The sequence below is a fragment of the Leucoraja erinacea genome, chromosome 27, assembly GCF_028641065.1.
Source record: "Leucoraja erinacea ecotype New England chromosome 27, Leri_hhj_1, whole genome shotgun sequence".
NCBI classification, from domain to species: Eukaryota; Metazoa; Chordata; class Chondrichthyes; order Rajiformes; family Rajidae; genus Leucoraja; species Leucoraja erinaceus.
Genome location: NC_073403.1, coordinates 29,967,133 through 29,981,658, shown reverse-complemented (window position 1 = coordinate 29,981,658; position 14,526 = coordinate 29,967,133). Strand labels below are relative to the sequence as shown.

The 14,526-nt window shown below is 42.4% G+C and overlaps 1 protein-coding gene across 2 annotated transcripts in view; it reads left to right on the top strand.

Moving 5' to 3' along the window:
* grnb (granulin b) overlaps window positions 1-14,526 on the top strand; it is a 78,934-nt gene that overhangs the window by 45,892 nt on the left and 18,516 nt on the right. For both annotated transcript variants that reach the window (XM_055657355.1, XM_055657356.1), the window contains exons 8-11: window positions 4,060-4,169; window positions 4,612-4,759; window positions 9,173-9,270; window positions 13,159-13,389. In XM_055657355.1, the coding sequence (XP_055513330.1) occupies window positions 4,060-4,169; window positions 4,612-4,759; window positions 9,173-9,270; window positions 13,159-13,389 (587 nt within the window). The remainder of the gene's footprint in view (window positions 1-4,059; window positions 4,170-4,611; window positions 4,760-9,172; window positions 9,271-13,158; window positions 13,390-14,526) is intronic.

Here is a 14,526-nt window from a genome sequence, read left to right as displayed (position 1 = left end):
ATCCTTGTGGAATGAGCTTCCAGTGGAAGTGGTGGAGGCAGGTTCATTGGTATCATTTAAAAATAAATTGGATAGGCATATGGATGAGAAGGGAATGGAGGGTTATGGTATGAGTGCAGGCAGGTGGGACTAAGGGGAAAAAAAAATTGTTCGGCACGGACTTGTAGGGCCGAGATGGCCTGTTTCCGTGCTGTAATTGTTGTATGGTTATATGGTTAATTTGAGTTTCCATCTGAGGAAAAAGGTTCTACGCCTACCCTATCCATGCCTCTCAATTTTATATACTTCAATCACGTCTCCAGCATATTCTGATGTTCCGGAGAAAACAATCCAAGTATGTCTGACCCGAATCTAATAGCCTCTAATCCAAGCATCATTCTGGTAATCATCCTCAGCACCCTTTCCAAAGCCTCCACATCCTATTTGTTTTGAGGCGACCAGATCTGAATGCTAAAAGCCTCAACCAATGAAAGCGAACATACCACATGTGGTCCTTACCACTCAATCTACTTCTGTTGCCACTTCTGGACACTAGAATCCCTCTATATATCAATACTGTTAAGGGGCATGTTATTAATTGTATATTTTCCCCCTTGCATTTGATCTCCCAAAGTCCAAGACCTCACACATGCTTGGATTGAACTCCATTTGTCACTTCTCCACCCACTTCTGTACCTGATCTATATCCCGCTATATACTAGGACAGCCTTCCTCAGAGTCCCTCACTCCAGCAATCTTGGTGTCATCTGCAAATTTACCAGCCAACCATCTACACTTACATCCAAGTTCCAATGTTCAGGAAGAGTCCCAGGATTTTGACCCAGTAACTTTAAAGGAATAATGATATTTCTAAGTCAGGAATGTGCGTGCCTTGGAATGCCACCAGCTTACTTCAAGCTGGTGGTATTACCATTCTTTTGAAGCCCACTTCATTCTAGCTGGTGGAGGATGTGGGTTTGGAAGATGTCTAAGGAGTCTTGGTGAGTTACTGCAGTGCATCCTGCAGTATAAACAGCCACAACCGTGCATCAGTAGTTGTGTGAGTGCCTGGTTGTGGGTGGGCTACCTATCCAAGCAAGTCGCTATGTCCTGATGTCAACCTTCTTGCGTGTTATTGAAGTTTTTCACATCAGACTAGTGAAGAGTATTCTATCCGAAGTTAGAATTGACCCCGGGTCTCTGGTGTTGTGAGGCAGCAGCTGATGCTAAGGGCACACCCTTGGCATCAGTGTTAGTTTGGTTTGACCAGTCTACATCGACTAAAGTCAGTCTTGATTGCAGCTGTACCCTTTATTACACTAATCTTTAGTTTCATATTTAATTCCATCCTCTACATCACTGCGAGTGATTGGGAGCTTGTAGATAACCCCCACCAATGTTTCCTGCCCTTAGTGTTTCTTATGGTCACCCATACTGTGGTGCAGCAGACGTTCTACTGCTGCACCACAGTGTTGCCCTAAAGTTTTGATATAATTAAGGACTGCCAATCACCACCACCCCCCCCCCCCCCCCCCCCCCCCCCCCCCCCCAGACACTTATTATTTTTTATTCAAATCGTTTGCTATGTCGCTCTTCAAGGGAGATGCTAAATGCATTTCGTTGTCTCTGTACTGTACACTGACAATGACAATTAAAATTGAATCTGAATCTGATACTGATTGCTTTTCAATTTTCCATCCAACCTCGTCATGCAGTGAGTTCCTCCTTTTCTACCAACATCATGAACTTCCTTTTCTTATTGAATATTCCTCAATATTCATTTCCTAATCCTGGTTATCCTCCAACCAGACCTCAGTTATAAACAACAATATTATACCATTTATACCTCCGTGCTGTTAATTCATATCTTATTGTACATTTAAAAAAGCCTTTAGACTTTTCAATCTCGTGAATCATTTTAGTGTTTTTTTTTGTATTGTGGCCCTGTTTGCATATTTCCACATGTTTTCTGCGTTTTCACTTCTGCTTTTGTCTTTCACTTCTCTACTGGTTTTCTTCGCTCCCCGTCCCTATGTCCCTGCTCAAGTTCCTCTTGCCCTGGTTCTGACCGTTCCAGCTGACACCACTTAACACCCATTGGTCTAATCCTGCCCAGCATCCATTTGTACTGGTTGCATGGTCTCACCTCCCCACAAATGTGTCCCTGGAATCAGTTCCTCACGATGCCACCACTCCAGCCCAACATTCATTTGATATATTTTTACATTTCATCATACTGGTTTGTGACGTCCAAGGTAATCCTAAAATTGTAGTCCTTTTCAACTTGCCTTTTACCTCCCTGTGTTGTTTGTGGGACCTTGTCAATTTTTAACTAGTTTAATTGAAACATAGAAAAATAGGTGCAGGAGTAGGTGATTCGGCCCTTCGAGCCAGCACTGCCATTCAATATGATCATGGCTGATCATCTAATATCATTACCCCATTCCTGCTTTTTCCCCATATCCCTTGATTCCTTTAGCCAGAAATCTAAGAGCTAAATCTTAACTCTTGAAAACATCCAGTGAATTGGCCTCCACTGCCTTCTGTGGCAGATAATTCCACAGATTCACAACTCTCTGGGTGAAAAAGTTTTTCCTCGTCTCATTCCTAAATGGCCTACCCATTATTCTTAAACTGGGACCCCTGGTTCTGGACTCTCCCAACTTCGGGAACATTTTTCCTGCATCTAGCCTGTCCAATCCTTTAAGAATTTTATATGTTTCTATAATCCTTCTAAATTCCATATTTGTTTCTCATCCTTCTAAATTCCAGTGAATACAAGCCGACCCATTCTTTCATCATATGTCAGTCCTGCCATCCTGGGAATGTTCCAGAACCAAAGGAACTCCCATCTATTAGTTTAAGATTGCATCCTCAATCACTACAGCTTTCTGACTCGTCCTCCCTATTGTGCAATAGTTTATGGCAGCATAAACGTGGTTGCTGCTGCCTTTCTCTGAAATCCATCATCCCTTATCAGTGTCCACAGCAGTCCATCATTTAGAGAGGGGATAGCTATGGTATTCCTACACCAAGCATCAACACAAAATGCTAGAGTAACTAAGCCGATTTGGAAGCATCTCTGGAGAAAATAGGTAGGTGAACTTTAGGGTCATTACCCGTTTTCAGACTATTCCTACACTACCTGCCTTCCTTAACTCTGCCTGGTGTCCATGCAGTCTTTACCAGTAGTGGAATCACCTTGTCATGTGATATCCACACGCAATTTGCCATTGTGAATGCTCCACAGTGAACCTCTCTGCAACTGGTCTGTAATGCTCTGTTCCCTCTTTGTTAATTGGCATCGTACAGGTTGATGGATTTTGACAAGTTAAAGCAAGATCATGGGCTCTGGCAAGAGGGTTAGTAACCAGAGATCATAAATTTGAAATTGGTTGCAAAATATTCCAATTGTTGTGATCTATAGCTTGAATAAATGATGGAAGCTATTTCATTTATTGATTTTAAAGAAGTGCTTGAAGATGGGCTTGATTTACAAATGGAAAATGATATTAAGTTGGATTGGTTATAAGGAATCTTCATTGCTCTGCCAGAGACTAGTGCAAGGTTAATTGCAAACAACTGTGACTAATTATAAGGAACCAGACCTGCCTTGGGCCTTTTTTTTGGAGCAACTGCTGAGCAGTGATCGTTATTGATTTTTATTGTAAATAAATGTCCATGAGTTTATTGGTTGACTTTGTGACGTAACAATCTTACTTTTTCTTGAGCAAGGAGCCATTGTGAGTTGTTGAGCTAATCATTTTTATTTGTGTCCCACACTTCTCAATTTCTCCCGTGCTTTCATTCATCATCTCCCAGATATTGATGGTTCTTTGCACTCTTTGTGGGCACCAGCACCCTGCCACTTGTCACTCTATCACAGTTATGTCCTTTCCTCTCTGCATGCCTTCACTCCAACTTAAAGCATGCTTGAGTTCTAACTTTTTCCCCAAGCTCCATCAAAAAGTCATTGGTGTGAGAACACCAGCTCCATAGACCTCGTTATTTCCAACATTTCATTTGTATTTTGAGTTTTTCTTATTTGTTTCCAATGACTGAAATAAGATTTGTTCATAGCTGAAAATATGAAGGCAGTTATTTGCCCGGACGGGGAATCGGAGTGTCCAGATGGGTCCACATGTTGCCAACTTTCGGATCAGCAATGGGGATGCTGCCCTTTGGAAAAGGTATTAGTCAAGTTTACTGGAAGACTCTAAACTTCCAATAATAATTTCTTACAGTAGACTGCTGAACATTTTAATTAAATGCAAGGGCCAAGTGTTGTAATTATAACAGTAGCATGGTAGAGGTCTATGGTAGAGATGGTGGAGATTCATAAATTGAAAGTTTGGACCACGTGATGTGAATTATGAAATTGATTTCAACACACTTAACAATTTGAGCCCTAACTATTGTAAAATTTGCAGAGAGATTGCAAGATTAAATATTGGATTTCCATGAACCGATGGTGTTTTCTGAGTCCTATAGTTATTTTTGCAGACTATAGAATATGTATTATTAACAATGGGTTTGTATTAGCAGCTTCCGTTTTTTCTATGTAAATATTTTGTCCGTGGATTTGAATATGCTTCTGTATTTTTCATTTCCCCTATTATTTTGCATGTACAGGCTATATGCTGTGAGGACCACCTGCATTGTTGTCCTTCAGATACCAAGTGCGACCTGAAGCAATCCAAGTGTTTGTCTGAGTATGGAGTGATGGAAATGTGGACAAAATTTCCAGCCCGCAGACGATTTGCCATGAAAAACACACAAGGTTTTTTATTCTTATTATTGTTTCTCACACCCTAAATTATACTTTATTTTAAATGGATCTCATTACTTCTTTGAGTGTTCTAATATGAAAACTTCAGTGAGATGAACTGAATAAGTTGAACTACAACACGGGCCACCGCAGGACACAACTTCAATTTTTTGTTCAGCAGGGTATGCTCCTTCTGGGGTGTTGTGGCTTATTGCTTCATCTATATATTATATTACATTACTAAAACTCTCATCTTGTTTGTTTGCGTGCGAGTGCGTGAGATCCCAAAATTCCACAAAAACGGTACACGATAGCGCTACAATTTTTGGCGCACCATACCATTATCCTGCAATGTAAATGAAATAAGTTTCATTCAGATTGATGGTATATTTTGCAAGTTATTGACATTTTAAACTTTACAAAAATACTGTTACAAAAATCACTTTTCCACTTGGCCTGCCCGTCAGCCGCGAATGACGTCACAAGGGGATCCCGAATTTCTTTTTTTTTTTTTAAATCGCCATGGGTTTTTTTCCACGTAAAGTTGCCTGGCCTCACATCTGGGATCCAACGGCTCCACGGGAAAGGTTTCTTCTACTTTATAAACGCCTCCATGGGTCCTCTATTCACTATTAACTTTAACTTATTTTCAGCCAACAACGGCACAAGTTTGAACGTGCGCAGTTTGGTGTAATATTGCATTGGGGGAGCGGGCCCAACACGTCTGGACTTGGTCTAGTCTCCATTAAGAGCCATGCCTGGCCATGCAATTGTTGATATTATTACTTGCCCTTCCCATCACTAAGAGCACCGAATGTACTTCCATAATAATGCAGCAACTCATTTGTACTACCTCCAGTTTGTATACTGCTCACAATAAGGTAGATTTTACACTGGTGAGAAACCAAGCCTAGTGGGCGACTACTTTGCAAAACACTTCTGTAAATATGATGCTGAGCTTCCAGTTTGTAGATACCCCACTCCACAGGGTGACACAGTGGGGCAGTGGTAGAGCTGTGGCCTTACAGTGTCAGACAACTGGGTTCATTCCTGACTCCGGGTGCTCTCTGTACCGAGGTAGTACGTTCTCCCCATGATTGCATGAGTATTCTCTGGGGGCTCGGTATCCTCCCACATTCCAAAGACATTCAAGGTTGTAGGTTAATTGGCTTCAGTAAGAATTGTAAATTGTCCCTAGTGTGTAGGATAGTGCTAGTGTACGGGGATTGCTAGTCGGGGTGGACTCGGTAGGCCAAAGGCCCTGTTTCCGAGGAATCTGCCTCCAGACAGGAAGTGACACAGCTGATGCCCCAAACCATCGCAACAACCTAGAGCTCAATGCTCTTAAGACGGTGGAATTTATTGTAGGGTTTAGGAGAGCTTCCCCTCCCCTCCCCCCACTCACCATCAACAACACTACAGTCACATCTGTGGTCATTTAAGTTCCTTGGAACCATCATCTCCAGGGACCTTAAATGGGAGGCCATCATCGTCTCCACAGTCAAAAAGTCAGTCAAACAGAGGATGTATGTCCTGCGGCAGCGGAGAAAACACAACCTGCCACAGGCAATGAAATAAAAGTCCAGATTTATACTGCCATCCCAGGGTCTGTCCTCACCTTCTCCATCATGGTCTGGTTTGGCTCAGCCACCAAGCATGACATCCGGAGGCTGCAGCGCATCATTCGATCAACTGAGAAGGTTGTTGGCTGCAACCTTCCCCACATCGACAAACTATACACTGCAGGGGCCAGGAAGCGAGCGGGGAAGATCATCTCTGACCTGTCTCACCCTGGCCACAAACTATTTGAAGCACTTCCCTCTGGAAGGCGACTCCAGACTGTCAAAGCTGCCACATCCAGCCATTAAAACAGATTTTTTTTCCACGAACAGTAGCTCTAGGCAACGGCCAAAAGTCTGTAGCCTCCTTCTGCTCCTGTATTTTATTTCATTCTTCACATGTTTAAATCATAATGTTTTATTTTTAATTGTCTCCTGTATATCTTGTTGTGACTTGCGTGCAAAGCACCGTGGCAAATTCCTTTTACGTATACATATTTGGCTAATAAAATGTATTCCATATTCAATTCAATATCTCGAATGTCTAAAACTAAATTAAACACTAAAAATGTATTCCTATTCCTTCTATACTCTTCCAGCAAAGCTTAACTCTGTTCTCCCTTGTCTTTCTGCTGAGCATGTTAATCCCCCCAGATTAGATTTAGTTATGCCGCATGGCAGTTGATGGCTTTTCTACCATTAATTTCCCTTCTAATTTGGGAGGTGGTGCTTTGCACATTTATAAGCTTTCCCAGATATGATTCATTAATCCCTGTATCATTTTGTACATAATGCTTTTACCACTGTCCTTCAACTCGCAACACCACCTCATCTTTTATTCCAACTCTCCTGGTCTACACCGTATCATAGATATTCCTTAGTTTATTCATGTTCATAGGTTATAGGTTATAGGAGCACAATTAGGCCGTTTGCCCCATCAAGTCTACTCCGCCATTCAATTATGGTTGATCACTCTTTCCCCTCAACCCCATTCCCCTTCCTTTTCCCAATAGCCCCTGACACGCTGCCACCATGTTAGTCTGTTTGAATGTTTGATGTGCTCCGATCTTTGCTCCATCAGTCTGGTAATGACCAGATGTGAGGATATTTTACAGGCCTGCCGTCGAGGCAAAGGTTGACATTGACATTTTTCACTGCCTTCATTGTGCCTTTGGTCAATTGAGGTAAAGGATATTTGAAGATCACGGCCAGCTTTACCAGGGAAGTGTGTTTGATGCTCTGTGGGGTGCACAGATGCAGGCATTTGCAGTTTTAGAAAACTCATAGTTGACCAGGCTACAGTGATCCCTGCCCTATTATAAATCCTAGAATGCCTGCAGCAAGCATTTCATTAAAATAATTTCTATGCAATGCCATCTCTGCAAAATTCTCCCAATTTTCTGGACATAAAAGCAAATAGACATCAACACCTTTCAAATCAGAATGAAAGCTTGTAGACGGAAGGAGCTTCAAGTGTTAGTTTACAAAACGACAAAGCTGGAGTAATTCAACAGTACAAAAATTGACAGTGCTGGAGTATTTTGTCTAAAGAAGAGTCCTGACCCAAAATGTCACCTACCCATGTTCTTCAGAGAATGCAGTCTGACTTGCTAGTTGCTCCACCTCTGTGTCTTGAATGAAAGCATGGTTGCACAATTCGGCTATATTGAGCTAGCTGTGCCATCCACATACCCAACACCAGATTTTCCAACCAGACTATTCTGAGGTCTTTATAGAAGTAATTACCAGACTGACGGAGCAGAGATTGGAACACATCTTATAAATGATCCACTGTTCAACCACTAGCCATCACGTACCCTATCTGTGGAAGAGTCTGTGTAAACCACATTGGCCACCTCAGAACCATAAAATTGGAACTGAGATTAAGTCAACCTCTCTCCCAAACGACTGGCCAAGAAATATTGAAATGTCGTTAACACTAAGGTAGGCAAATGAAATCGTGAAACATTCATGAGTGACCAAACGGCAAGAGAGGCTGAATGGCAGAATTTTAATGTATTCAAGGCTTAATAACTTGGTAAATTTGAAGAAATTTGAAGCCCTCCAATCTCAACCTCGAGTTTGCGTACACTTTGGAATGTGGGAGGCTGGGGGGGTGGCCTAATTCAGGTGTACCAGATCATAAGGGGCATGGATAAAGTGAACGGTCACGGTCTTTTTCCCAAGGTAGAGGATTATAAAACTAGACTAGAGGACATAGGCTTAAGATGAATGGGGAGAGATCGAAGAGAGACCTCGGGGGCAGCTTTTTCACTCCATATCTGGAACAAGCTGTCAGAGGAAGTATTGAAGCAGATATAAATATGACTTTTTAAGGACATATAGACAGAAATATGGGATATGGGCCAATTGCAGGTAAATGGGACTAGCCCAGAATGCCAAGTAGGCATGGACAAGGTGGGCCAAAGGGCCTGTTTCCACGTTGTACAGCTATGACTCTGGACTTCCCAACATTTATAACTTATACTGAGCTCTTGACTTGCTCAATAAATAGGCACAAATTTTACATCCTCTTCGACTGATTATAACCTTTCAATGCTGAGATGCTTTGGTTGAATGAAAGTGTTCTTTGCTATTATACAACAGATATGCTCCAATTGTGGTAGACTTTCAGTCAATTGATGGAAACAAGATCTTTCTTTCAGACTTTCAAATAAATAAAGTATTTCAAGTTTGTAGCCATAAGAGATGTTTGAACTTGCTAATGCCTCGAGTTTTTGTAAATTCCATCACACATGAGAATTTAATTATTACTGCCTCCTGTTCCTTTCTCATCGTCCTTTTATTTTCTTCCTCCCGTGATGATTTTCTAGTTTTGTTCAACCTTATCATGTTTTCTTTGCAGTTCATAATGTGCAGTGCAATGGGACTGTGTACTGCCCTGGAAATGCAACCTGCTGCGTGATGGCCTCAGGAGAGTATGGGTGTTGTCCTTTGCCAGATGTAAGAGATTTGCACACTTGAAATGTGTAACTACTTTATTTTCAGCCCATCTGTAATGTTGGGAATCTCCTGACACAATAGGTTGACAACTTTGAGGTGGCCCTTTGGCCCAACTTGCCCACACCGACCAACATGATCCATCTACACTAGTCCCACCTGCCTGTATTTGGCCCATATTACCTTAAACCTGTGCTGTCCATGCACCTGTCTAATTGTTTCTTAAGTGTTGCGATAGTCCCTGCCTCAACTCTCTCCTCCTCCTTCAAAAAACATTGAGCACCTGAGCCCCACAGACTGGGGAATGATTCTCTGCTGATCTATGCTGAGTTAGTGGCTCTTTATTAGGAGTCTGAAGAATGCTGCATCAAATTTCAGTTGTCTGGGTTCTGGGAAAAGTGATTTGATTATTACGATCGCTGTAGTGCATCGAGCTGACAATATTTATGTGTTTGTTGGGTAAGAGCAGGCTTGAACTTGACCTGCAAACATGACTTGGCTAATCTCGTAAAGAACCATAAAAGGTGCACCTGTAGCGTATCAAGTTCCAGCTTTTGGGAAGATGTGTACGGAATTTATTTAGGTGAAAGCAAAATTTAATGTCGCTGCACAAAATGTAAGAATTAATTATCCATTAGTTTAATGTTGTAATTCCTGTGTCCAACTGCATACACTTCAGAAATTGCTTGATTTTGCACTGTTATACCAAACGTTAATAGTTGTGTTGTTTTTGTAACCCAAAATCGGAATCAATGCGTGGGCTTTGACATAAAGTTTAAGTAATTTCCTTACCAAAAATTAAAGTACTTCATGCATTGCAATTACCAGCGGCATTTACTCCTGGGACTGTTAACAAAACACATGGTGCTCACCTCTGCCTGCTTCTCTCATTCTCTCATTTGCTTGGGTTTGTCCAGAAGAATACCTTCACACAATAGACAATAGGTGCAGGTGTAGGCCATTCGGCCCTTCAAGCCAGCACCGCCATTCAATGTGATCATGGCTGATCATCCACAATCATTACCCTGTTCCCCATATCCGCTATCTTCAAGAGCCCTATCTAGCTCTCTCTTGAAAGTATACAGAGAACCGGTCGGTCTCCACTGCCCTCTGAGGCAGAGAATTCCACAGACTCACAACTCTCAGTGTGAAAAACTGTTTCCTCGTCTCCGTTCTAAATGGCTTGCCCCTTATTATTAAACTGTGGCCCCTGGTTCTGGGCTCCCCCAACATCGGGAACATGTTTCCTGCCTCTAGCATGTCCAAACCTTTAATCTTATATGCTTCAATAAGATATCCTCTCATCCTTCTAAATTCCAGAGAATACAAGCCCAGCCGCTGCATTCTCTCAGCATATGACAGTCCCGTCATCCCGGGAATTAACCCTGTGAACCTACGCTGCACTCCCTCAATAGCAAGAGTGTCCTTCCTCAAATTTTGAGACCAAAACTGCACACAATACTCCAGATGTTGTCTCACTAGGGCCCTGTACAACTGCAGAAGGACTTATTTGCTCCTATATTTGATTCCTCTTGTTATAAAGGCCAACATGCCATTCGCTTTCTTCATGGCCTGCTATACCTGCATGCTTACTCTCATTGACTGATGAACAAGGATCCCCCAGATCCTGTTGTACTTCCCCTTTTCCCAAACTTGACACTATTTAGATAATCTGCCTTTTTTTGCTTCCAAAGTGAATAACCTCACATATATCCACATTAAACTGCATCTGCCCACTCACCCAACCTGTCCAAGTCATCCTGCATTCTTATGGCATCCTCCTCACAGTTCACACTGCCACCCAGCTTTGTGTCATCTGCAAATTTGCTAATGTTACTTGTAATCCCTTCATCTAAATCATTAATATATATTGTAAATAGCTGCGGTCCCAGAACCGAGCCATGCGGTGCCCCACTAGTCACTACCTGCCATTCTGAAAGGGACCTGTTAATTCCTACTCTTTGTTTCCTGTCTGCCAAACAATATTCTATCCATGTCAGCACACTACCCCCAATACCATGTGCCCTAATTTTCCCCACTAATCTCCAATGTGGGACCTTATCAAATGCTTTCTGAAAGTCCAGGTACACTACATCCACTGGCTCTCCCTTGTCCATTTTCAAAAATTTCTAGAAGATTAGTCAAGCATGATTTCCCCTTCGTAATTTCCATGCTGACATGGACCGATCCTGTTACTGCTATCCAAATGTGCCGCTATTTCATCTTTTAAGATTGACCCCAGCAACTTCCCCACCACCGATGGCAGGCTAACTGGTCTATAATTTCCTGTTTTCTCTCTCCCGCCTTTCTTGAAAAGTGGGATAACATTAGTTACCCTCCAATCCACAGGAACTGATCCTGAATCTATAGAACATTGGAAAATGATCACCAATGCGTCTACGATTTCTAAAGCCACTTCCTTAAGCATCCTGGGATGCAGACCATCAGGCCCTGGGGATTTATCAGCCTTCAGTCCCATCAGTCTACCCAACACCATTCCTTGTCTAATGTGGATTTCCTTCAGTTCTTCCATCACCCCAGACCCTCTTGCTAGTACATCAGGAAGATTGTTTGTGTCCTCCTTCATGAAGGCGGATCCCAAGTACCTGTTCAACTCATCTGCCTTGTTCCCCATAATAAATTCACCCTTTTCAGTCTTCATGGGTCCAACTTTGGTCTTAACTTCGACCCGGAGGGAGGTGGGTGTATGGAACGAGCTACCAGAGGGGTTAGTTGAGGCAGGGACTATTGTAACGTTTAAGAAACAATTGTGTACATGGATAGGGCAGGTTTATCCAATCCAATCCAACTTTATTTGTTAAGCACTTTAAAACAGCCAATGTTGACCAAAGTGCTGTACAGAAGAATAAACAAGACATCGTAAACAGACACCATAACAGCTCACATGAGGCACAAAAATTACATATGAAATACAACAATAAATTAAAAGACATAAAACATGAGTAAAAATAATAGCCACGGAATAAAAGCAATCAAAAAATAAGAAATTCAATCAAGTAAACAAATAAAGTCGACATCTTACTGGGTATCAAAGGCCACGGAGAAGAGATGGGTTTTAAGAAGTGATTTAAAAACAGACAGAGAAGAGGCCTGTTTAATGTGGAGAGGCAGATCGTTCCATAATTTGGGTGCCGACACAGCAAAGGCACGGTCCCCTCTGAGCTTCAGCTTAGTTTTAGGCCCACTCAGGAGCAGATGATTATCTGACCTGAGAGAGCGGGCGGGTGTATAAGGGTGTAGAAGCTCAGATAGGTAGGGCGGGGCAAGACCATTCGGGGATTTAAAAGAAAATAAAAGAATTTTAAAATGGATCCTAAACTGAATAGGCAACCAGTGGAGTGAGGCTAAAATGTGCTCATGTTTACGTGTGCCAGTTAAAAGACGTACAGCTGCATTCTGTACCATCTGGAGATGGGCGATGGAGGACCCACTAACCCCCACATACAGTGCATTGCACTAATCCAGCCGAGTGGTAACAAAGGCGTGGATTACCGTCTCAAAGTGCTGCCTTGATAGAATTGGCTTTATTTTGGCCAGCTGCCTCAAATGGAAAAAGCTTGATTTAACAGCCTTGATCTGACTGTCAAATTTAAGCTCAGGGTCCACTTTAACCCCTAGGTTTGTGATGCTTGGTCTGATATACTGGGCCAGAGGGATATGGGCCAAAGCCGGGCAGGTGGGACTAGTGTGGATAAGACATGTTAGTTGGTGTGAGCAAGTTGGGCTGCAGGGCCTGTTTCCATGCTGTATGACTATAATAGTCAGGAATATAAAGTCTTAAACATTGTAATGATTTAAAATTACTGTATTTATTATTTTTGTGACAATATTTAATTGTACTACAATAAGTTTTCTTTATTCTCCCATCAGGCAGTTTGTTGTAGTGATAAAATACACTGCTGTCCACAAGGAACGACGTGTGTCGGTGATACTGGAGAATGTCAGAGGAAGCATGCTTCCATGCGCTGGAGGACCAAAATGCCAGCTGTTGTGAAAGGTGCCATGATCGATGTGAAGTGTAATGCTACCACGAGCTGCCCCGCAGGTGAAACCTGCTGCAAGCAACCTTCTGGGGACTGGGGATGCTGCCCTATCCCATTGGTTAGTTCTAAAAACAAATCTTTAATTGTAATGGGCGAACAATGACATTTGTATCTGTTATGGAAAATAGCTATCCAATTAATTTAAGGAATCTTCTTCATTAATGTTCCCCATATGAAATGGATGGAAAAGTGGCTTGTTTGTAATGTAAGTCGGCTGGGCCAGACTTATAGCCCCATTGGAAGTCACACTTGTACAGCTTTATCTGGATCAGGGATGTTGTAGAGTACGTTAATGTTATCTACAGCATACAGTGCATTCAGAAAGTATTCAGACCGTCACGTTTTCCACATTTTGTTATGTTGCAGCCTTATGGATTAAATCCATAAAAAATCCATTTTAAAAATATTTTTTTATTATCATCTACACACAATACCCCAGAATGAAGAAGCGAAAACAGGTGTTTAGAAAGTTTAAGTAATTAAAAATAAATAACTGAAATATCATATTTACGTAAGTGTTCAGAGTCTTTGCTATGACACTCAAAAGACGAAGGAATTGTCCGTGGTCCTCCGAGACAGGATTGTGTCGAGACACAGATCTGGTATAAATCGAGGAAGGTATAAAACAATTTCTGCAGCATTGCAGGTCCCGAAGAGTACAATGGCCTCCGTCATTCTTAGATGGAAGAACTTTGGAACCACCAGGAGTCTTCATAGAGCTGGCCGTCTGGCCAAACTGAGCAATCGGGGGTGAAAGGCATTGGTCAGGGAGGTGACCAAGAACCCGATGGTCACTCTGACAGAGCTCCTGAGCTCTGTGGCGATGGGAGAACATTCCAGAAGGACAACTATATCTGCAGCACTCCACCAATCAGGCCTTTATGGTAGAGTGGCCAGACAGAAGGCACTCCTCAGTAAAAGGCACATGACAGCCCGCTTGGAGTTTGCCAAAAGGCACCTAAAGGACTCTCAGACCTTGAGAAGCAAGATTCCGCTCATCACCTGGCCAATACCATACCTACGGTGAAGCATGGTGGTGACAGCATCATGCTGTGGGGATGTTTTTCAGCGGCAGGAACTGGCAGACTAGTCGGGATCGAGGGAAAGATGAACGGAGCAAAGTACAGAGAGATCCTTGATGAAAACCTGCTCCAGAGCATTCTGGACCTCAGACGTGGGTGGAGGTTCACCTTCC